Below are 24,854 nucleotides of genomic sequence, written 5' to 3'. Positions count from 1 at the left end.
AAGCTGGTCTTTTGGACTCTGGGACTGAGTCCTTGACCCCAACAGCTCTGCCCTGTGGAGTGTGTACTGAGTGCCAGGCCCCACTGCGAGCGCTTGATAAACTAACACTCATTTCAGCTCACACCACCCTAAGGGGAGATACTTTCATTTTCCTCATTTTACAGATGAGAAAACCGAGGTCCTGAGAGGTGAAATAACTTAACCAAGGCCACACGACTAGTATGAGGGAGACCTAGTAGTCAAACCAGGTAGGCTGGCCTCAGTGTTTGTACGTTTAACCACCACACAACACCAACAGGCTTCTAAAATAAAGCCCCTTGTATTGATATTTAGCTATGGACACACTGTGTAATTTTTCCAGCAGTTTTCTCTTTCTAAAATGAGCTTGTTTTATATGATCATAAGAAGTTGAAATGGGGTGAAACGGAGTACAGGAAGATGCATAATAATGCTCCAGGTTTCTTTTATCTTTTTATCATTAAGTATTTCAGATTGCCAAAAGTGTCTCAGGTTTCGTTGGGCAGCCAGTTGGAATTCTAATCGTAAGCCAAGCTTTCCAGAACCTCCTCCTACCTTCCCTTTGCATTGCCATACACCCCCTTTCTCTTTACTTGTCCTCTCACCTCTGCCTGCAGACAGACGAGAAGGGGAGAGGATGCACCAGGTCTCAGGATCAGCGGGGAAGCCCTGCCAACCCCCTCGTCACGTTCTCCCCAAACCTTGATAATCAAATTCCAATTGGCTGGAAATGCAGACAGAATATAGGACTAAAAATAGACCACATGACATCCATGAAAGTGAATTCATGCTGCTTTAAAAAAAGAATAGCATAAATCCATTCCCTAAAAGTGTTCCCAATATAGGCTGAAGTTGGCAAAAGTCAAGTTGCAGAATACCATTATAGCATGATACTATTTATGTAAAATGCACATATGCTCACACACACCTCTGTACACATCTAGAACATTCGGATGCCTCTCAGAGGAGACAAGAGGGAGCCGTAGGGAAACTGGGGAAGATCTTACCGTCTTTCACATATATACACACAATGAGTGGGTGTTACTTTCATAATAATAATAATAATAATGTAGGTAATAATGATAATAACAAACGACTTAAGCCACAAGCAGAAATTTGAGAATCGACAGTTGTAAGTTTTTCAAGTTTTTGCTGCCCATTGTTAAAAGGTAAGCTTTCTGCATATTAGTTGCTCGATGCCCCAAGTAATCCTTTCTTATTTATTGATTGTTTTTTTGGCTTCCTTCCCACTGCTTTGAAGCTAACTAGAAAACATAAACTTTACATGGCAAGTCTTCCAGAGCCATTGTGTTTTCAAGGATTAGAATAAAAATTCACATTTGATGTTGGGGACTTCCCTGGTGGCACAGTGGTTAAGAATCTGCCTGCCATTGCTGGGGTCATGGGTTCGTTCCCTGGTCCAGGAAGATCCCACATGCCGTGGAATAACTAAGCCCAGGCGCCACAACTACTGAAGCCCACGGGCGTAGAGCCCGTGCTCCACAACAAGGGAAGCCACCGCAATGAGAAGCCCGTGCACAGCAACGAAGAGTAGCCCCCACTCATGGCAACTAGAGAAAGCCGGCACGCGGCAATGAAGACCCAACACAGCCAAAAATAAATAAATAAATAAAGTTGATGTTGACTATTGCTTAGGGTATTTCCTACAGAATGGCTACATTTATTTCATTATTTTTCAGGACAGTTTTTGGAAGGAGGTATTGACAAATCAGAAGGTGATGCACTTTCCCTTAGTCTACAAGTCAGTAATTCTCATAGCCCTCAGCTCCTCGCGAGAAGGCCCTGGAGATGAAGGCTTCCGAGAGCTGGTCCTCCGAAGGCTGTGGGGGCCGCCCTTCCATGGCCCCCTCCACATACTGGAGCAGGTCTGATGGGCGTCTTCCTACACAGGTCCCTCCTCCCTTCCTTGAGAATATCTGTGTTTGGCCGCTCCCCAGGCTCCTAACACAGACACAGACACACACACACACACGCACACGCACACACACACACACACACACACACTTCTTCATCTTCCACAGCCCCAAATAAACAGTGGCCCGATGAGATCTTGTGAAATCTGCACCCCAGGTCCACACGGAGGACAGAGGTTACTAGATGAGTGATCGGTTGGCCTTTGGAGTCGGAGTCCTGGGCTTCCATCCTAATTCTGCTATTTACTACCTACGGGGCTTTGAGATGAATTGTTTAACCTCCCTACACCTCAGTCTCTTCACCCAAAAATGGGACTGATAATGACATCTGCCTTCCAGACTGTGGTTTTGAGTATCTAATGACATAGTACATGGAAGTAGCAGAACAGATACCAGTGGGTGCTCAGACCATGACAGTCTCCTTTCCCAGCAGGATGCCACGACCAGGAACCAGAATGGAGTAGTCAGAGATGTGGAGCTAGGGCAGGTCAAGGCAAGCAGATGTTCTGAGAAGGCAGCCGGGAGAGAGCCTATCAGCCAGTGGTAGTTCCAGTATGTGTGGGATGATGGGGCAAAATGTCTGATTAACTAGACCAAGCTGAGCCTGAAGGCGATGAGAAGCTACTGATGACAAGGGTTCCATTAGGAATGAGGCAGCTGATTGTGGATCCCAACACACAAGGAAAGATGGTGGATCAATGAATATTTGGGGAGTCATCTAAGCGTCAGCTCTGTACCTGGTTCTATGGGGAGAACAGTGCCTAGCGCCTAGTAGGCACATGCATTTTTGTTGACTAAATGAAGTATTGAAGACCTACTATGTGCCAGTTAGTACAATAGATACTATACCTATTCTGCCTCATTTAACTATCCTTATACTCATCACAATAGTGGCTTTATCCGCATTTTATAAATGAATGAACCAAGATTCAGAGAGATTCAGAGAGGTTCTGAACGGAGAACGTGTGCTATGTTACACTGTTAAGAGGATGGAGAAAGCTTGCTTCTAACTGAGCCCGGACTGTGATGTAGCAGGCCATGGGCTTTTTTTTTTTTTTAATCTTTTTAGAAATTAATTAATTTTTATTGACGGAGAAATCAAGAGCTTCACAGACAAGTAAAAGCTAAGAGAGTTCAGTACCACCACGGGCCTTTTTCTACCCGGCCTTTGCTTCCCTCATCCAAGGTGAGCCGTTACCCTGCTTACTTTCACGATGCAGTCCTGCTGTATGCTGAGGCCGTGAAGGAGATGATAACGGCCAGAAGGGATTTCTGGGATGGGCGGCAGCTCGTCATCACTCTGAAAGGCTCCAATCAGACTGCTTTGCCGGGTAAGTGTCTTGACTGTGGTAGGTTTGCCGAACTCAGGCCAGCTGAGTCCGTGGGGCTTGGCGTTGTTGGGCGTGTGATTACAGAATTCCGCTTTCTCACGGAGATTCCGGCCTCTGGGAAGTGTTGTTGAGGTTAACGCTCCCAGCGGCCACCGTCTGCTCTTTCTGCTCTGTCCAGAAGGCTGCCCAGACCAGGTGGGGGGCCTCTGGGGTCTCTTCCCGCCCCTGAAAAGTCTCTCCCACAGCTCCTTTCAAACCGAACCCATCAAGAATAAAACTCAAGAGGGTGGGACCCTCCTCCTGGTATCACTCCCATGATCCTCCACAACCTGCATCCTCTCTGATGCGGTGCCTGTCTGAATCATGACCATCAGCCTCTGAGGATGGGGCCAATCCTATTTTACTTTCCTTGCAGGTGTGAGGATAGGCTTGGAAGTGAACTGTTTTGAAATCACCCTGGGAGCTGGCCAACGGCTGTCATCTTGGTCTACTCCAGCTTTTTATTTTGTGAGACAGAGATAATACATACTGCCATATCTAATAATAATAACCAGCATCTATTGAGGGCTTACCTTATATCAAGCTGGGTGCCAAGAGCTTCTGTGCACTATTTCATTTAATCCTCACACCACCGATGAGGTAGTGCTATTACTATCCATAATATACTACACAGGTGAGTAACCCCAGGGTAGAAAATTTACTTACTTGCCCGTGGTCATAAAGTTACGAGATGGTGGAGCCCGAATTCAAAATAAGGCCTGTTTTTATCTCCAGAGCTCATGTTCTTTACTGTTGTGTAACACCAAGGAGTAATTAAAATATTGGGTTGGCCAAAATGTGCCTTTGGTTTTTAAGTAAAAATAAATGACACATTTTTCATTTTCACCAAGAACTTTACTGAACAACGTATTCACTCTTTTGTTCCACTACCTTCTACCATTTTTCAGGCAACTTCATAGTTCCATCTTCCCAAAACTTTTAATCTTTTTCAGCAGAGAACTGTTCCAGGTGCTCTTACAGTCTTCCAGGGAATTGAAATTTTTACCATTAAGAGAATTTTGTAAAGACCGAAATAAATGGAAATCTGAAGGTGCAACGTCTGGTGAATACAGCGGATGAATCAGAACTTCCCAGGCAAGCTGTAACAGTTTTTGCCTGGTCATCAAATAAACAAGTGGTCTTGTGTTATCTTGATGGAAGATTATGTGTTTTCTGTTGACTAATTCTGGACGCTTTTCGTCGAGTGCCGCTTTCAGCTGGTCTAATTGGGAGTGGTACTTGTTGGAATTAATCGTTTGGTTTTCCAGAAGGAGCTCATAATAATGGACTCCCTTCCAATCCCACCATACACACAACATCACCTTCTTTGGATGAAGACCGGCCTTTGGTGTGATTGGTGGTGGTTTATTTCACTTGCCCCACGATCTCTTCCGTTCCACATTACTGTACAGTATCCACTTTTCATCGCCCATCACGATTTGTTTTAAAAACCGAACATTTTCTTTACGTTTAAGTAGAGAATTGCATGCAGAAATAAGGTCAAGAAGTTTTTTTCGCTTAACTTATGTGGAACCCAAACATCAAAGTGATTAACATAACCAAGCTGGTGCAAATGATTTTCAATGCTTGATTGGGATATTCCGAGTATGTTGGCTCTCTCCCACGTGGTATAACATTGACTTAACGTCTCGATTTGACCTCTATCAACTTCAGCTGGTGTACCCGACCGTGGACCATCGTCCAGAGAGAAAGCTCCATCACGAAACTTATTTTTTTTAAATAAATGTATTTATTTATTTATTTTGGACTGTGTTGGGTCTTGTTGCTGCACGCGGGCTTTCTCTAGTTGCGAAAGGCAGGGGCTACTCTTTGTTTCGGTGCACGGGCTTCTCATTGCGGTGGCTTCTCTTGTTGTGGAGCATGGGCTCTAGGCGTGCGGGCTTCAGTAGTTGTGGCTCATGGGCTCAGTAGTTTTGGCTCACAGGCTCTAGGGCGCAGGCTCAGTAGTTGTGGTGCGTGGGCTTAGTTGCTCCACAGCATGTGGGATCTTCCCGGACCAGGGATGGAATCCATGTCCCCTGCATTGGCAGGTGGATTCTTAACCACTGCACCACCAGGGAAGTCCCTCCAGCACTAAACTTTACAAACCACTTTTGACACGTTCGATCAGTCACAGCTCCTTCTCCATACACTGCACAAATCTTTTTTTTATGTTTCAGTTGCGTTTTTATCTTTCTTGAAATAATAAACCATAATATGCCAAAAATGTTGCTTTTTTTCCCCATCTTCAATATGCAAATGGCTACATAAAAATTCACCAATTTTGATGTCTTTTTCTAAATGAACGCTGATATGACAGCTGTCACATACAATCTAACAAAATTGTTTCGAATGAAGTTAAAGACAACTAAGTGCTACTAGAGTCATCTTACGGAAAAAAGCAAATGAACGTTTGGCTAATCCAGTATATGAAGTGCTTGGCTCATAGTATGTGCTCATTAAATGGCAGCTAGTTATCTTTTCTTTGGCTTATCATCATTCCCTTAATAAATGAAGACTTAAACTTCATCCTAAATTTTCAAAAGGACAGCCAAGTCCTGCTCTTTGGGGCATTCATAGATTCAGTTTACAATGACCCCATCCACACCTTTTCCAAGTGGAAATATTAACTTGCTTCCCTTTCTTCTTTTCTTCCTGACCCTGAAGCATTTGCTTTAAAAAAGGGGATGAAGTGGGAGGAGTCTGTCTTCCTGCTCTCAGTTTAATCCCCTCTGTCAGATCAATTTATTTCCTGGTTCAACCCTGGTTGTTGCATTTGCTACAGCCCTTTCCCTGTGCAGATCTTGGGAGGGAGCTGTGCTCAAGCCCCACATTCAGGATGCCAGCAACTGGGCACAGCAAGGCAGCGAGGGCTGTGGGAAGACCACGCACTTGGGGCCCAACAGACCTGTGTCTTCCTGGCTCTGGAAACTCCAAGGGGTCTGTGCCTCCAAGCCCTGCTTGCTTATTAGGAGTGGATGATGGTGCCTCCTCTGCGGGGTCAACCGGGACTAGATGTGTGAAATCACTACTGCCCTCAGCTCTGGGCACATAGCAGAAGCTTATGAATGTTAATGTTTTGTCCTGTCCCCAGTGGGAACAAATCATAAGTCCTAGATCAGACCTTGGGTCCTAGTTTGGGGTGTAGGACTGCTGTACTTTATTCCTCTGGGATCGCTGATGTGTCCTTTGTGTGGGGGGCAGGGCACATCCTAAGCAAGAACAAGGAATGCACCTGGGCCAGGTCTGAGCGCAATGCCTGAGCACGAACCAAAACCGGGAAGGAAGGGCCATGCTGAGAACAAAGCTTGCAAAACTTACAAAACTCGTGTCCCAGGTTCTGGCAGCGTGGAGAACATGGGGGGAGTAGGATGGTAGCGGCTGGGAGGAGGCAGTGTCCCCAGCCCCAGCCAACCGCTGCCATGTCATTCGGCCTCCATTGGTCATATCTGATTGTTTGGGAAGCATAAAGCTTGGGTTTTATGTGAAATTAGTTGGAAACTGCATAACTTTTTTTTTAATGCTGGATGGTCCTCCCCAGCATAGGCCTAACAGAACCAAGTGGCCCTTGAGTCCCACCAGGGCACCACCTCTGAACTATCTTCTTTTTTTCCCACTCTCCTTCTTGACTGCCTCTTAGATTCCCCGAAAGGGCAAATGACTCCTGGGTGGCTTTCAGCAGCTGCTGGGGAGGGCATTCCTCTGATAGGACTCGGCAGGCTGGCACTTTGAGCCCCAAGCTCCTTTACTGTGTGCAAGTGCCTCTCTCTCCAGGAATCACTGGCCCCGTGTTTGTGGACTCCCAGGGAGAAAGACGCATGGATTACTGGGTCTATGCCCTACAGAAATCCTCAGATGGGTCCCTCTTTCTTCCTTTTCTTCATTATGACAGCTATCAGGAAGTCATCAGGTATGGCAGGGCCTTTCCCAAGCTTAGCTCATGCTACAGGAAGAGGCCTGGGAGGAGAGGAAGGGCCGGTGGTTCTGCTAGGAGGCCGGCTGGGGATCCAGCTCCTATTATCAAGTTGTCTGCTGCTCTCTGAACTCATAAAGATCGACTTTGGGCCTTCGACGTGGTCTTGCCCTTGACTGTGGGTGTGGCTCAGCCACTTCAGGTTCCACTTATAACACGGCATCCCTACCTGCACCTCCATGTGGGCCTGGGCCTCCTCATATGCTCCAGCTGGGCAGGTCCCACAGCCCCAGTGTCTCAGGGAGAGGCCCTGGCCCTGGGCGATGATAGAGCACAGCGCCTCCTACAGGGTCAGGTTCACAGTCAGTGAAACCAACTCATGCAGACAGCCAGGGGTACACCAGGACCTGGATGCTGTCCTGGGCTCACAGTATCCAGAAATCCCTTGGGAAAAAAAAAATCTCTGTTTCTGTTCTCTCAGCTATAAACCAATGAGCAACTACATGAGAACATAAAACTTAATTCAATTTCTACTTGCCCCCCCCTGCCATCACCCACAATTCAGATTTGACTTGACACTTTTCTCTCCCCTACTCTTATGGAATTTTAATGTCCCTGAATGGGTTGGCCCAAGAAATAAAACAACCATGGCCAGCTAGTTCTCTGTATCGTAGGAACAGGCATTCTCCAGGCAGGGGTGACATCTTGGTCTGTAACGTGTCAAGATGCTCTATAATAAAATTTGTCTGTATCAAACACGGGAGAAAACTACAGTAACGTTGGAGAATCGACACTTCATCTTTTAAATCAGAAGTGACATGGTTTAAAACAAAAGATCGAGTCAGTTGTTCTACCGAGCAAAAAGATATTGCTCTCTCATGAATTATATTACCTGTAGGCTAGGTTTGAAGAATCTTGGTGAGGTGGGAAAACCGGATGGGTCAGCAGCTGTTTGAATGAAGAGACCAAGGCCTGCTTTTTGCAAATGGCATGTGTGTTTCAGTTGCCCCTGCGATACCTGAGGTAGAGACGAGTTGGCACTGACCTTTCATTGTCTTCTTTTTTTTTTAAGACCCGTGGGGAATTTCTCCACGGTTCCCTTCCCGAAGACAGACGTGGCTGTGGATTTGCCAATGAGCTCTGTGAAACTGAGCCTGCTTTTGCAGATCAGTGTGGCCACCTGGAGAAGGCAGCAGGAAAGGACTCTACAACAGGGCTTCTCAGCAGTGGCAACAGCATCGATGTTTAGGACGAGATCATCTTTCTGTGTAAGGGGCTGTCCTGTGCCTTGTAGCAGGCCTAGCAGCGTCCCTAGCTTCCACCCCACCCACTAGATGCCATCAGCACCCTTTAGCTCTAACAGCCCCAAACGTCTCCAGACATTGCCAGATATCCCCTGGAGAGGCAACGTCATGGCCTCCCCTGTTGAGAACCTCTGCCCTGGGGAAACCTGGCTCCTGAGATCTGAGTCTCAGGAATTCCATTTCTATGGAGGTAGAGTCTGGACAAGGGAGTGTTCCCTGGTGGTTAGGAGCTCAGGCCTGGAATGAGGTGGATCACAACTGAGAACAAGTGTAAGGAGAGCACACAGTAAATGTTGAATGAAAGGTGGTGATGGTCTTAGAAGTCATCCTTTTTTTCTCTACAAGGGACGTTTCTATATAAGGAGGAGGTGAGTGCAGTTGCCGTGGGAACCAGAGGGGTGTGGGAAGACCACGCACTTGGGGCCCAATAGGATTCCTGGAAAAGACAGGCCTGAGTGGACGCCTTGTGCCCTAACCTGGACCCGTGCCGGGGCGGCTTTTGAGCCATCTTGTTTGGCAGGGCCGGGATGCGCTCACTTGTGCTCTTAGGTGGGCCTGAGTAACGATATGCCCTCCAGGTGTGACTGCTGTGATTTTCACCGTAACCCTCCTGATTACCAACCTGGGAGCTGTCATCATAGATCTGATTTTAAGGACACAGAGGGAAAAACTGCAGAGGCAAAATAAAGGTCTTTGGTGGCAAATCAATTATGATGACATCCCCATTCTGTCCCAGAACAAGGTGAGGCCACGCCTGGCCCAGACACCCACCTTCCTGCTCACTGCTGGTGATGCGTGGAAGGGACCTGATCTAGGAGCTTGTGGGGGCGGAGGCTGACTCATTTATAAAGTGAGCTCTTAATAGAGAGTCTTAGGCCCTGAGTTCTGGTTCTAGAACTACCACTTTTTTGCTGGGAACCTAATTTCCCAGCCTCAGTTTCTGAATACTTAAAAACGATCAGATAGCTTCTGAAGTTCCCTTCAGCCCTGGTCCCTGGTGGGTAGAAGAACCCATACATCCTGTTCAAATATTAACGCTGTCTCCTGGGGAGCATTTAGTTATTTTCGAAACCGCATTAACTCCTTTAAACTACTGATAACTAAGACAATATAATTCATTTGCTCAACACACACGTGTTGCCTGTCTACTGCAGGCCAAGCAGAGTGCAAGGCACGCCACGGATGGATGCCTTCCGACGGAAGTAAGTGCTCTGGGAGGTGTCTACAAGCTGAGGCAGAAACCCCGCAGGTAGAGGGATTGAATGTCACAGCATCATGAAGGCTTCAGAGAAGAGGTGACATCTGGGGAGAGTGGGTTCGCTAGTGGTGACCAGGAGAGAAGTAACGCAGGGTATGCTGAGGGCTTCTCAGGGCTGTGAAGCTGGGCACACATTTAATAAGCATGACATTATTTGATAAGTATATAACAGTTACATAATTCCAGAAAATATAGCCATGACTATTTTTATACATATCTTAAGCTTGAAGTCTCTTTTCTTTCTTTCCTTTTTTGTTTTGCTTTTGTTGTTGATATAATCTTTGCAAGCATATATTGATTATTCTGGAATACTTACTGCCTTCCCAGAAAGGTTAGTGAGAATTGTTCTTTAGAGTAGAAAGATAGACTCAAGTTTCTATACTTTAATAAGAGCTCTTTGTTCCTGGGAGGGGGGATGGAGGGAGGGGGGTGAATTTTGCTTTCATCTCAAGTGATTAAAAACCCACAACTGGGGCTTCCCTGGTGGCGCAGTGGTTGAGAGTCCGCCTGCTGATGCAGGGGACACGGGTTCGTGCCCCGGTCCGGGAAGATCCCACATGCCGCGGAGCGGCTGGGCCTGTGAGCCATGGCCGCTGAGCCTGCGCGTCCAGAGCCTGTGCTCCGCAGCGGGAGAGGCCACAACAGTGAGAGGCCCCCGTAACGCAAAAAAAAAAAAAAAAAAAACAACCCACAACTGAAATAAATTTTACGTCAAAGATCAAGAATTTTAGAATTTCATATAGTGCTTGTTCAGGAATCCACGTTACTCATGATATCCAGAGAATAACAAGATATGCAGATCAACCACTGAATCAGAATTTATGTTTTTGAACAAATGTGTGAATCTTAAATATCTCAAAGCGAAAGAAAAGTGTTCTAGAATGTTGTTGCTTGTTAGAAAGCACTCAAGTTAGACCAAGGTATACAGGTTTGTTCTAAAGACATTTAGGTTCATTATAAAAGTAAGGAAAGCATGATGGGTCAACAATCAAACATTCTTCTCACGTTACGTGTATTTTGTTCCCGTTATATTGGCTTTATTTTCAAAATTGTAGTTTATAGTATGTTTCCTTTTATTGGTATCTTTGCATATACTATTCACTGAATAAGTGAATTACGACTTTCAAGAAAAAAAGGTGACTTGGCAGGTACCAAGTCAAGGAGGCTTCAACATGCTATGACCAGGAGACTGGGGTTCGTTTGTAAATTATTTTTCAAGTGTCCCAGGGGATTCTGGGGCTCACTGGTCTGGCCTTGGGTGAATGATGGAATGCGGTAGAGGTGGTGGGGAGGAATTCTGAGCCTCTTCTCTTCAACTACAGCAGCTCTGCTTTGAGCTACTGTTTTCTACATTAGGCTTCCGAGTAAGACTCTTCTAGAAAAACAGGGCTCCTCTGTTTAAAATATATTCTCTAGGTGCTGGGGAGGCACTGGGAGTGTTACACAGAGAGTTCACCTCCTTAGATGCTCATTGAGGAAAATGACTGTGTCATCAGGTCACACATCTAGTTAAGGGCCAAAGCCAGCGCTTGAATTTGGGCAGCCTGACCCCAGAGTCTTAACCACGACATTGTGATGTTGGCACAGACACGAGAGTGGTGCGGGTAGCAGTTCAGCACTCACATTTCGGGTTAGAGAAATCAGGGTTTGAGTCCTGACTCTCATTTACTAACTGCTATTAACCTTGGCGCTAATTTTCCTCATCTATAAAAGGCGTAGTCTCATCGGTACTTGGTCATCCTACTGAGAGCACCTGAATCGTGTCCTGTTTTGCAGCCATCCCAGAGAGGCACACCTGTGTCGAGAGGGAACAGCAGTAACTCATCTAGTGTGATGATTTCTGGGGACTTAAGCTCCTTTGTTGAGAACCAGCAGGGCAGAGAGCTGTTTTATGCCCCAGTAGGGCTTTACCGGGTAATTCTGAGGGCAGAGTGGCTGTATGCAGATGTTCAAATTCTGGCTGTACTACCTACAGATGTGTGACCTTGAACTAGTTCCCTAACCTCAGGGATCCCATCTGGAAATGGGCTAATCACCCCCCTGCCCCCCCACCCCGCCTTGCAAGGCTGTGCTGCCTGTTAAATGAGGTCTGCTGTGTTGAGCAGCTAGCTCGGCTCCTGGACACAGCACGGGGCCACCCGAGGGCTGAGCTGAGCAGGGAGGAGCTCGATGATCCCTTCTGTAGGTGGGTTTCTTGCCAGTCTTCCTGCCCCCCTTCCTAGCTCTTTCTGAGTGTAGCTTTTTCTGAATCAGCCTGGGTTAAGAACATTCCGCTTTGGGAGATCAGCTCGGTGCTTTGTGACCACCTGGAGGGGTGGGATAGTGAGGGTGGGAGGGAGGGAGATGCAAGAGGGAAGAGATATGGGAACATATGTATATGTATAACCGATTCACTTTGTTTTAAAGCAGAAACTAACACACCATTAAAGCAATTATACTCCAATAAAGATGAAAAAAAAAAAAAAAGAACATTCCGCTTTGTCTCCGGATCCAGGGAAACCATGTGGCCATCTGTGATGCTGGTGACCCAAGCGCGAGCCCGGGTCAGGAAGCCGTCTGTGCTGCAGGAAATCCGGCTGGTGAGGCCCCCAGCCCTGGGAGGAGGCAAAGCCTTGCTGCCCTCTGCCTTGCCTCTGCCAGCTCCCTGTTCCCACCTGGGGTGCGGGTGGCCTTCACCCCAAAGGACAATGGTGGGAAGCTGCTTCCCTTAACTTGGCCCATGACCCCCACCCGCCAAGAGCCCAGACTTTAGACCTCAGACGCTTATGGCTGACCCAGGCACCTGCATCCTGGGAGCTCTCCTAGCCTGTTTTTGCCTTTAATTCTTCCTGGCCTTAATTCTGCCTCTTCATTCTTTGTGTCTGTATCTGTCTCTCTCGAAGCTGGTCCTTGCAGGGGAGTCAGGCTCATGGGGTCCACTTCCTCAGTTAATCCCCGTGACTTTGGGGGACTTTGATCATGCCTCTCGTTTATTTGCTGGAGACAGACTGCCTGGATTTACCTCCCAGCTCTGCCACTACTAAGTTGTATGATCTGTAACACATTAATTTAGCTTTTGCGCATCAGTTTCCTCATCTGTAAAATGGGAGCAGTCATAGTTCTTATCTCACAGGGTCTTTGTGAAAAATTGCTGAAAGTGTGTAAAGCACACAACATTGTCCCTAGGGCAGAAGACACATTATAATCATAAGCTATTATTACTATTATCATTTTCAGATATATGAATTAAGGCATGAAAACTTTGTTCCCTTCTTTGGTATTTGCGCAGAATCACCCAACATCTGCATTGTCACCCAATATTGCAAAAGAGGAAGCCTTAAGGTAAGTAAAATAGTAAATCTTTTTTTTTTTTTTTTTTTTTTGCGGTACGCGGGCCTCTCCCTGTTGTGGCCTCTCCCGTTGCGGATCACAGGCTCCAGACGCGCAGGCTCAGCAGCCATGGCTCACGGGCCCAGCCGCTTTGCGGCATGTGGGATCTTCCCGGACCCGGGCACGAACCCGTGTCCCCTGTATCGGCAGGCGGACTCTCAACCACTGCGCCACCAGGGAAGCCCGGTAAATCTTACCTCAGGTTTGATTAGCGGCAGCTAATAAAGAAGCTTATAAGTGCTTTTGCCTCTTCATCCAAGAACAGCTCCTCTCTGGTTTAATTTCAAGACCTGAATTATCTTGCTGGGCTGCCCGCAGGGGATGAAATTAGCGCAGTTGTCAAGTGTCTGGTCTCTTTGTTCTGGGAAATAGTCTGAGCTTGGTTTCATCTCCTAAGATGTCATATCTACATCTGAAGTTTGTTCCTGGGCCCATCTTTCCCGTGGCATGTGACCACCAGCTTCATGTCAGGAACAAGGAAGTATCTGTAAAACTCAAGACTGCGTAACTTTCTCAATATTGAGACAGGTTGTGGTTTCTTCCAAGGAGAGTTCCGGTCACTAGATTTAGAGCCCTCTGCCTCAGGTTGTATCATTTCTGCTCAACACCATCCAAAGCATTAGAATCAAATCCACTGAACCCGCGAAGATCACTGTGCTTCTGGTTGAGTCACTGGTGATGTTCCAAGTAATTGTGTTTTCTAGGATGTTTTGAGAAACTCAGGCAATGAAATTGATTAGATATTCAAGCTCTCATTTGCATATGACAGAGTCAACACGAGTATCACATAAACCCGTGTAAAGAACAAATGCTATTAGTGTTTTTGAGGGGACCAAGCTAATGACCTGGGAATGGGTCCTGGTGGGGAAGTCACTCACTCTGACACATGGCAGCAGGACAAGGCTGGTTGTCATCTGTCAATCAACAGTCCGTCCATCAGTCAACATTCCCATCCATCAACTGACAGACTCCTATGGGCAAGACCCTGCCTGGGTGCTGTGAGGGATACATGGGTGAAATGTAAACTCTGCCCTCCTAGGTTTTAGGGCCAGTGACTCCTTGAATGACTGTGGTAAGTTACTTCCCCTCTAATGGTAACCGCAGATGCGGTGAGCTTAGAAGAGCAGCTGGATTTTAGCCCAGGCTGAGGAGAGCATCCTCAGAATGCTAGTCCGTACTGACATGGCCCACCCGACTCATTTCCCACGTGTGCAACAGTGATAATAATAGAGCTACCTTATATTTTGTTGTGAGAATAAAGTAAATTAATATACACAAAGTGCTAGAAAGTATCTGAGCCGAAATAAGTACCAAATATATTTTAGCTATTATTGTTGTTGTTATTATTATTACTCAGCCTCCACGTAGGTTTAATGGATGTCGAAGGAGTTTTCTTCCTCAAGAATTTGATTGCTCTTTGTGTGTAAGGAGCTGAGTCTTAACGGCCCTGTTAAGCTTTGACTTCCCAGGCCTCAGTGGGAAGCCAGTGTATTGTTACCAGGAGACGTAAACAAACAGAAACTTCTCTGGGACTGGTTTCTGACGACAGCCCTGGGCCACCACTCATTATTTCAGTAAAACTTTATTGAGTGTCTGTTAAGGGTTTGTCATACTCTGGGTACTTTCATATGAAGAGAAGGACTTGTTTCCATCTTTGAATGGCTTAAAGTTAAGCTAGAGAAAAAAAAAAAGTCATGAAGTGTACATAAGAAATTATTTAAGTGGCGGTGGAATGGTTATAAAATAGGAGGATGTGATTGGCATCCTCTCCTCCCCTGGGCTCCTCTCTCTTTCCCCTCACCCACTTTCCCTCCCTTCCCACCAAGCCCAGGGAAGTGCTCTAGTCTCTGGTGATCTGTCTCCCACCCAGTCAAAACAGTTGGCATCATTTATATTGGATGTAAAGAGAAAGCTAGTAAGTTCTCACCATGGTGTGAATGACTAGTAGATTTAGGCTTTTCAGTGGAGGCATTTTGCTTTCAAGAACTGACTCCATATATATGTGTTAGCAAATACCGTATGCTAAAACATATATATATATAATCTAAAAAAAAAAAAAAAAAGAATCGGTTCTGAAGAACCTAGGGGCAGAAATAAAGATGCAGATGTAGAGAATGGACTTGAGGACATGGGGAGGGGGAGGGTAAGCTGGGACGAAGTGAGAGTGGCATGGACATATATACACTACCAAACGTAAAATAGCTAGCTAGTGGGAAGCAGCCGCATAGCACAGGGAGATCAGCTCGGTGCTTTGTGACCACCTAGAGGGGTGGGATAGGGAGCGTGGGAGGGAGATGCAACAGGGAGGAGATATGGGGATATATGTATATGTATAGCTGATTCACTTTGTTATACAGCAGAAAGTAACACACCATTGTAAAGCAATTATACTTGAATAAAGAAAAAAAAAAGAATTGACTCGAAGGATTCTCTGGAGAAATGCTGGGGTGGGTGTGAATGACACTTTGAAGGGGAAAATCTCCCTGGTGGTCATCAGCTATTCTAGGTCACTGAATCTATCCTCCACTCCATGCCAGGACAGAGGACAGCTTGACACCTTGCTTTGGTAGGCTCGCTATCTCCTGAAATGGAGTGTACACGTTATGGGATCCTGTAAGGAAGCTGCAATGCCAACCTTCGCTGAAAGGGGACTAAGAGTAACAGAAGAGGGCTTTCCTGGTGGCGTAGTGGTTGAGAATCTGCCTGCTGACGCAGGGGACATGGGTTCGAGCCCTGGTCTGGGAAGATCCCACATGCCGCGGAGTGGCTGGGCCCGTGAGCCATGGCCGCTGAGCCTGTGCGTCTGGAGCCTGTGCTCCGCAGCAAGAGAGGCCGCGATAGTGAGAGGCCCGTGTACCGCAAAAAAACCCACCAAAAAACAAACAAACAAAAAACCAAAGAGATGTGTGCCATCTCTTGCAGAGGACTACATTCCTAGGATTCCAGCATCCCGAAACATGTTATTTTTGTCCTAATGGAAGGAGCTCCGCTAATATACCTGGATGTCAGGGGTGGTCAGCAGCGACCGGAATGTAGAACGTCTCATGCCAGGGGTGAGTCTGGCACTAGCAAGGGCAGGGACAGTCGTGTGTGTCAGGGAGACTTCTGTGGAATGGAAAGGTCTCCGTGAGGTCAGAGAGAACTCTGGCTTGGACACAGGTCTCCCCAGATTTCAAGACCAGACCTCTCAGCCTGTTGGAACCTCGCTGGAAACATTCCAGAGGGAGCCCCACCCAGGCCCTTCCTGTCTGATTAAGTGAGCTGTGTTTCCAAAATGTGATTCAACTTTATCACCTCAAAAAACAAATACGCAGATTGATAAGGGAACACGGCCTCCTGATTCTTTAGGGGGTGAGGTGGGCATGGTGTACCCACTGTCCTGAATGTTTCCTTATTGCTTTCTGTATTAGCCTGTACTTCTAATGCAATATTAGCTCAGGGTTCTTGCTAAAGCTGACAATGATTCAGCCTGTCGTCACTGCTGGAGGAAGAGGTGAGTCCCAGAGCTGGTGCCCAGGAGGCCTCTGGGTGCAATAGTCCGTTCAGGGGCCCTCCTCACATTCCTTCTTGTTGGGTACCGAGGGCCGATGACTTCTCGTAACCACACCGTGTGACTCAGCTGGACTTGTGGTTCATTTAACCTGGCAGTGGTGCCAGAAGAATAGGTATGCTTCTACCTACCCTCTTCCTCCCCCACCTTCCTCTTACAGTCACCCAGGGCACCAGAAACAGTAACACTAGTGGCTTAGAAGTGGCTGGGCTTCAAAGGCGACTGGACCTGGGTTTGTCTCCCATCTCTGTCCCCACTCCCTGGGAGCAGTTTAAAACCCTGAGTTCCTTCATTGTGAGAGATCCCCCACCCCCCGCCCTCATCTCCTTGCTAAATAAGAATCATCACTGCCTTGAGGACGGAGTTCCCTCAGCCAGCCTTCAGATTAAGCCCTCTTCCTCCATTCTGATCACTCACCTCCGCACGCAGGCTTGGTTTGTGTGAGGGGTAATCTGCAGCTTGTATAGGTTCTTATATCTGGGCCCTAGCATTGATATATTCTTTTTAAGCTCCCCAGGTGATTTTAATGTGCAGCCAGGGCTGGGAACAATTGACAAGGACAGGTGTTCTCAGACTAATAAGCACACGCATCTCCTGGGGATCGGGTTAAAATGCACAGACTGATCCAGTAGGTCTGGGCAGCGCCTGAGATTCTGTATTTCTGCCAAGCTCCCAGGTGCTGCTGCTGCTGCTGTTCCCTGGGACATGACTTTCAAGTAGCAGGCGTCTAAGGCAGACCCATTTCACGGATGGTGAAATCGAGGCCCCCAGGTGATTTGTTTGAAGAGACTGACTGGTGAAGTCTAGACTTGAACACGTCTTCTGACTCTAGAGTTTGTTCTGTTTGTTCTGTCCTCTTTATAAATAACAGTGCTTCATTACTGCATACAAATAATTGACGTAACCTCTTAAGAACACAGTGAATGACATGAGAATTTTTCAGCGTTCCTCATTTCATTGCCTCTCCCTGTGAAGTGCTCAAACAGGACCCTTAAGTGCATGTAATAAATATAATATTCTATTATTATAGAACCATTCTATGTAGATAGTAATAGAATATAATCCTCAATGTGTAGGTAATACAATAATGTTTTAATTGCATAGTGTTGTTTCTAGATTGTTGATATCCTTTATTATATTCATACAAATTTTTCATTATAATTTGTAGCCGTCTTTACTTTGTGTCAGGCACCACATCTGGTGGTTTGCAGGTATCATTACATTTAATCTCCACAGCCACCCCGAGAGGGATTATCGTCATCTCCATTTTGACAAGAAGAGTGAGGCTTACAGGGAAAAGTAACTTGCCCTCTACTGTGTGGTAGAGCTGGGATTTGAACCCAGGAGTCTGACCACGAGGCTACATTTATTTTAAGCTGACCTTGCGTTTGTGGCTCCACATGGAGGGGCCAGAAATAGTTTTCTCCTTTTTGGGTGTTCCTGCCCAGGGTGACCCCCTGGGCGAGGGGCTGTGTTAGTGGCTCTTGAACAAATGAACGTGAAGATGGGCATGTCTCCCGCCATGGGTCTGTTTCTGTCCATCTGCCGCTGTGTCTGTTTCTTCCAGCAGCGTCCGCTGGCGCCTGCTCTGATTCATTTGCTCATTTCCACTCTTCAGGGCTTGATGTTCCTCCACAGGAGCCCACTGGGATCCCTTGGCAACCTGAAGCCTTCCAGCTGCCTGGTGGACAGACGGATGCAGGTGAAGCTGTCAGGATTTGGGCTGAGGGAACTCAAATATGGCCGGACGTACAGACGATACAACGAGAGAACGACGGACCGCTCGGGTAAGCGTTGGCAGATCTTGCACCCACTAGCTGTCAGGAGAGGGGTAAAGGGCTCCTTATCCCACCTCTGCTTTCTGAGGCTCACGTGCACGGGTACCTGCAGGTGGGCCTCCCTCTGGGGCTGATGGTATGTGGTTATTCCAGCCACCCAAGGAGATGAGGAAAAAATAACGCCCACGAGTGGCACGAGTCCATGGTGGGGTGTCTGAGTTAGGAGACTAGTTCCCACCCTGGCTTAGCTGGGTGACCTGAAGTGAGTCACTGCCCTTCTCTTCAGTCCTCTGTGTCTCCTCGCGTCTTCATCCTGTGCTCTCAGCGGAGAAGGCGCGACCTGCCAGGCACCTTACAGATGATGAGCTCAGTAGTTCTCCAACCTCTCCGCGCTCCGGTATCACTTGAGAAGCTTTAAAAAATATGCAAGGGGCTGGGTCCCACCCCATGCCAACTGAATCAGAATTTATGAAGAAGGGGTCTGGGCATCTGTACTTTATTTATTTGTTTGTTTGTTTGTTTACTTATTTATTTGGCTACACTGGGTGTTAGTTGCAGCATGCGGACTCTCAGTTGAGGCATGCATGTGGGATCTAGTTGTGGTGTGCATGCGGGATCTAGTTCCCTGACCAGGGATCGAACCCGGGCCCCCTGCATTGGGGGCATGGAGTCTTAGCCACTGGACCACGAGGGAAGTCCTCGTATTGTTTTCTAAAAGCCTCTCAAGTGATTCTGATGGGCATCTCAAGATCAGACCCACCGCCCGGAGTCCAACCCTCCTTTACACGTGCGCGAATTGAGACTCTACGACTCTTCCTACTTGTCCAAGTTACTGAACATTCCTGAGTCTCACCTTGCACTGTCCTGGGCCCTGATGAGCCCAGTGCCCTCCACCTTGACTGCCTGTCTCTGAAGCAGCACACTCCCAGCAGCTTCACTGTGTGTACATGGGGAGGTTTCTATAATATGGGGGCAGGATGGTATCTTGCAGAGAAAGGCAAAAGGGGGAAATTTTGAAAACCTGCTAGCAGCCACTTCTATCTCCCCATCCCCCAATATATTTTCTTTTCATGATTATAACCTATAATGATATAAACCTATAAACCTCACTGCCAAAGAAATGTAGATTTATAAAATATACAGAATACATACATCTGTAGAGACAGAATGCAGATTGGTGGTTGGCAGGACATGGGAGGTGGGGGAAATGGGGATAAACTGCTTAACGGGCTCAAGGTTTTACTTTGGGGTGTTAGAAATGTTTTGGAACTAGGTAGAGGTGGTGGTTGTACAACATTGCTGGTGTACTAAAGGCCACTGGATTGTTCGCTTTCAAGTGGTTAGTTTTATGTTCTATAAATTGTTAAATCATTTTTTTACTGTAGGCAATATAGAAAGGGAAAAGGAAAAGGAAAGCCACCTGCGATTGCACCGTTGTGAGTTAACTGCTGTTAACATGTTAGGGCAGGATCATCCTGATTATTTCCTCCCTATTCACACACACGGACCCCCAAGTGTGTGAATATGGAGAAAGTCTAGAACCATCAGGGCTGACTTCTCAGGGGCTGGATGCTTTCACTGCTCCTGTGCTTCCCTGAGAAAAAAGGAGCGGCTTTTCCAGTTCCACCCAGCAGCTGACATCCTCGGCTTTGCAGAGCTCTGCTGGACGGCTCCCAGAGGTGCCCCTGTCGGGCACCCTGAAGGGAGACGTTTACAGCTTTGCCATCCTGATGAGGGAGCTGATCCACCACCAGGACCACGAACATTTTGATGATCTAAACCTGGCACCAGAGGGTAAAGCTGGGAGAGACTCCTTGGCCGGCTTTGGTCATTCGGGCTAGCTTTTAAGTGCTTGTTTTTATTGTTTTGTTAAATGTTTATTAATTTAGAATCTATTCCATTCTTTTATTTTTAACATTCATATTTTTTAAATAATTAGAAGACAAATTGCAGTTTGGTTACCAAAAAAAAAAAATCAAGAAACTCAGAACTATATAATTTATTCAAGAAGAGCAGCCCGAACAGTTCTGTTAGAAAATGAGTCAGATTGTGTCACTTCTCAACTCAAAATCCTCCCTTGACTTCCCATTTGGGGAGTGAAAACTAAGTCCTTACAATAGCCTGGAAGATCACTGGAGGCCTCTGATGGGGCCTCTATGACTTATATTAGTGTCCTAGGGCTGCCGTAACAAACAACCCCAAGCCTGCTGGCTTGAAACAACAGAAATTTATTCTCTCACAGTTCTAGAGGCTAGAAGTTCAAAATCAAGGTTCAGCAGGTCTGAGCTCCCTCTAGAAGCTCTAGGGAAGATCCATTCTTTGCCTCTTCCAAGGTGGCTGCCCCAGCGTCCCTGGGTTTGTGGCCATGTAGGTCTATGTAGAACCATCTTCACATTGCTGCCTTCTCTGTATAGATCTCTTCTGTATGTCTCCCATGAGGACACTTGTCCTTCGATTAGGACCCACCCAGATAACCCAAGAAGATCTCATGCTGTGGCCTCTCTCTGGGTATCTCTTACCTCATATTCGTATATGCAAATTTGCCTCATTCTTTCTTAAGGACTACAAAATTTGTCATTGTAAGGCTATGTCATATATTATCTATTGATAGACATTTTGACTGTTTTCCATTTTTTGCTGTTCCAAATTGCTGCAATGAGCAGTCTTGTATCTTTGTGGGCATGTGTGAATGTTCCTTCAGGATAGATTTCTGTTCATGAAATTGAAGAGGTAAATGTATTTTATTCACTTTTTTTTTTTTTTTTTTGCGATACGCGGGCCTCTCACTGTTGTGGCCTCTCCCGTTGCGGAGCACAGGCTCCGGACGCGCAGGCTCAGCGGCCATGGCTCACGGGCCCAGCGGCTCCGCGGCATGTGGGATCTTCCCGGACCGGGGCACGAACCCGTGTCCCCTGCATTGGCAGGCGGACTCTCAACCACTGCGCCACCAGGGAAGCCCAAGGTAAATGTATTTTAAACATATTTAAAATTTTTGATAAATGGTGTCCAATTTTCTACTTACAAAGGATATATTCAGGTTTGTTTTTTTTTGTTTTTTTGGCCAGGTTGTCTCTTAACACATTCCATGAGGGAATTAAGGGCAAAAGCAATGGGAGGTGAAGCAAAATTTGATCAAAATTGATAAGAAAATGTATAGCAGGTGGAACCCCCTGGCACTTTTAATTTCCGCTTTGGCTGCACATTGGAATTTCCTGGGAAACTTTAAAAACTGCTGAGGCCTGGATCTTAGACTCAGAGAATCTGATGTCACTCGTTTGGGGTATGACCTGGGCGTCCGGGTTTTTAAAGTTCCCCAGGTGATTCTAACATGCAGTTCAGGTGGGGAACCACTATCTTGGAGAGAGGATAGGGAAGTGTGTGTGTGTGTGTGTGTGTGTGTGTGTGTGTGTGTGTTTCTATGTAAACCCAGCCCACTCTTCTCTCTTGATTTTTTTCCCGTCATTTCTTTTTTATTGCCTTGCCTACCATTTCTAGCCCATCCCCAGGGGCCTATCCCAACTCTCATCTTTAGAGCATCACGCATTCCCTGGAGACTTTTTCAAGTCAGGAGGCTTTCTGAGTGTGCTAGTTGCTTTGAAAGCAGATTCTGATTCTAATCTGTGGCTAAATGAAGCAGACGTGAGACTCATCCTAAAAGGTTAATCTCAGATCCAGGGGCATCTGAATTTGGAACCCAGCAGCTAGACACATCTTCCCTCCACTGAACCCAGGCAGGAGCCCACCTACACTTGCTAAGCTCAGCTGCCGTGTGATTGTGCCAACGGGGGGTGGGGGTGGGTGGGGAAGGTGTGGGAACGCTGTGAACAATCTGTATATTTCCCCCTCATTGTAGTCCTCCGCTCACCAGGGTACATGAGAGCTGGTCACAGGGGACGATAGATACACAGGACCACAACCAGGAAAAGTACGACATGCACCTAATTTATGGAGAAACACACCCTTCCATTAACTTCCCATACACCCCTGCCAACAATCCTGGTACTGGAAACAGTACGTATTCTCTGCGCACGCTTGACCAATGGTTCTCAAACGTTTTAATGGGCATCAGAATCACCTGGAGGGCTTGTTCAAACAGGATTGCTGGGTCCCATCCTCAGGGTTCCTGACTCAGTAGGTCTGGGGTCAGGCCTGAGAATTTGCTTTTCTGTCAAGATCCCAGGTGATCCACAGTCTGCGGAGCACTGGCCTAGCGTGGCCCCTCGACCAGTAGGAGCAGATCGTCTGGGAACCTGTTAGAAAATCACGTTTCAGGCCTTACTGCAGACCTTCTGAACTGGAAACTGGGGGTGGGGGTGGAGTGAGGCATGGGCCCAGGGTCTGTGTCTAATTAGCTCCCCAGGTGATTCTGATGCCCACTAACGTTTGAGACCTGATTTCCCCTCTTCCTATACTGTCCCGGTAAGAAAGAGGTCACGATGTGAAATCTTCACCTAAGGACGGAGGTGTTTGCTCCACCACCTTGAATGGAGAAATATCTACATAAATTGTTTGGAATTTATTTCTACAGGTTTGTCTATTCTCTCCCATTTATTTATCCATTCAATTTCCTATTATATTTCATTTATGATATTTATATATAATTTATTATATAGTAATTTTATATTTTGAGTTATAATCTAATACTTCTTTATTTATTTTGTGGCTCAAATTGTTTTATCTTTGACCATTTCATTTCAGTTGGCTTCCGTGTACTTTGACATACACCCATGGCAGTGTTTTGTTTTGTGCTTCCTTAGTTTCTGGTGGTATAAGATGCTTTAGCCTCATCTTGTATTTTCCCTGCTCCAATACTAGAATCAGCTGCTTCTCTTTTTTTTTTTTTCCCCCTGGTACGTGGGCCTCTCACTGTTGTGGCCTCTCCCGTTGCGGAGCACAGGCTCTGGACGCGCAGGCTCAGCGGCCATGGCTCACGGGCCCAGCCGCTCGGCGGCATGTGGGATCTTCCCGCACTGGGGCATGAACCCGTGTCCCCTGCATCGGCAGGCGGACTCTCAGCCACTGCGCCATCAGGGAAGCCCCTCAGCTACTTCTCTTAAGAAGCCCTGGCTCCTGTATTGGAGAATGAACACCTGGACACTAGATGTGCTTGTTGCTACTGGGATGCTGTTGCTTCTAGCCCCTCTCATGGACAGAGCAAGATAATATGTGGGTGTATACTAACCCATATGTATACACACATTCATATCTCTATCTACCCATCTGTATCTGTATTAAGCTAAACATGGGTTCATAGTGACATCTCCAATGTCGTTATCACATGTTTCATTTACTTTAGTCTCTGCCCATCACTGATCCATAACCTCCCTTTCCAACAACGAGAATCCTGGTTCCCACCATCTGCCATCCACTTACTTATTTGTTCAATCCCAGTATTTGCGTACAGTCGTTTCAGAGTTCTTCATCTGTACCTCCCTGAGAGGCGATTCTACCAACTGGAGTGTAGTGGTTTTGAGTAGTTCCTTTTGACTTTAGTCTCACCGTCTCTAGTTGTTTCAGAAGTTACTTACGTCGGCACTTTACCCCCATCCCCTTCAATGAGATTAGGTCACACATTTGTAAAACAGATTCTTTTGTCACAGTCTGCATTCTGTCTTGCAGTTGTCCAATCTCCCAGCTGATATTTTTTTTAATTTGCATTCTTTAAGGTTCACTCTTTGTGCTGTAAAGTCCTATGGCTTTTGGCAAATGTGTAGTGTCATTGATCCACCAATGCAATATCGTGCAGAATAATTTTATGACCCTAAAAAAATCCCCTGTGCTTCCCCTGATCAACTTCTTCTCCTCCCCAAACTCCTGGCAGCCTCTGAGCTATTTTCTGTCTCCATAATTTTGCCTTTTCTAGAATGTCATATAAACAGAATCAGTCTGTAGCCTTTTCAGACTGGCTTCTTATACTTAGTAATACCTTTAAGATTCATTCATTTTGTTACACCACAGTGGTTTTTTTTTACCAAAACACAAATACATTGTTCTCAAAATATTATTTCCTCTACAAAACCTGGTTAAGCAGAATGTTTAATAAATGTCGGTAGAAGCCAATGAGGAAGTGAAAGAAAGTAGGTTTACAAAGTGGGACACAGAGGTGGGACATAGTAGTTAACATTTATTGTTTGTTAAAATAACTTTTATGTAACATTTTATATGGAATGCAAATTGCGTAAAGCACACTTTGCGGATTTCTAATACCAAATGCTTATACGCTCCTGAAATCACGTGGAGCTATGCTTCATTTCAAGAAAAGTTCTATTAGAAAAAAACTTAATCAAAAAAAAGATTAATTAGGGTGTGCTTATATGTTTTACATTAGAGTCCTCATTTTCCAGGAGGATTCCTAATATT

General features: G+C 46.3%; 1 protein-coding gene across 1 annotated transcript in view; it reads left to right on the top strand.

The window, feature by feature from the left end:
- Positions 1 to 24,854, top strand: part of LOC132506949 (guanylate cyclase 2G-like) — a 42,596-nt gene that overhangs the window by 5,056 nt on the left and 12,686 nt on the right. Inside the window, 13 exon segments of the mRNA XM_060125773.1 lie at positions 1,719 to 1,904; positions 3,139 to 3,283; positions 7,097 to 7,232; positions 8,308 to 8,503; positions 8,615 to 8,729; positions 9,118 to 9,281; positions 11,574 to 11,711; positions 12,292 to 12,324; positions 12,326 to 12,376; positions 13,014 to 13,118; positions 13,871 to 13,963; positions 18,335 to 18,503; positions 20,094 to 20,288. Of these exon segments, the coding sequence (XP_059981756.1) occupies positions 1,719 to 1,904; positions 3,139 to 3,283; positions 7,097 to 7,232; positions 8,308 to 8,503; positions 8,615 to 8,729; positions 9,118 to 9,281; positions 11,574 to 11,711; positions 12,292 to 12,324; positions 12,326 to 12,376; positions 13,014 to 13,118; positions 13,871 to 13,963; positions 18,335 to 18,503; positions 20,094 to 20,288 (1,726 nt within the window).

This window comes from Lagenorhynchus albirostris, chromosome 16 (genome assembly GCF_949774975.1).
Source record: "Lagenorhynchus albirostris chromosome 16, mLagAlb1.1, whole genome shotgun sequence".
In the NCBI taxonomy this organism is placed as follows: domain Eukaryota; kingdom Metazoa; phylum Chordata; class Mammalia; order Artiodactyla; family Delphinidae; genus Lagenorhynchus; species Lagenorhynchus albirostris.
The sequence above is the reverse complement of the archived record's forward strand: the minus strand, read 5'-3'. Positions and strand labels throughout refer to the sequence as shown.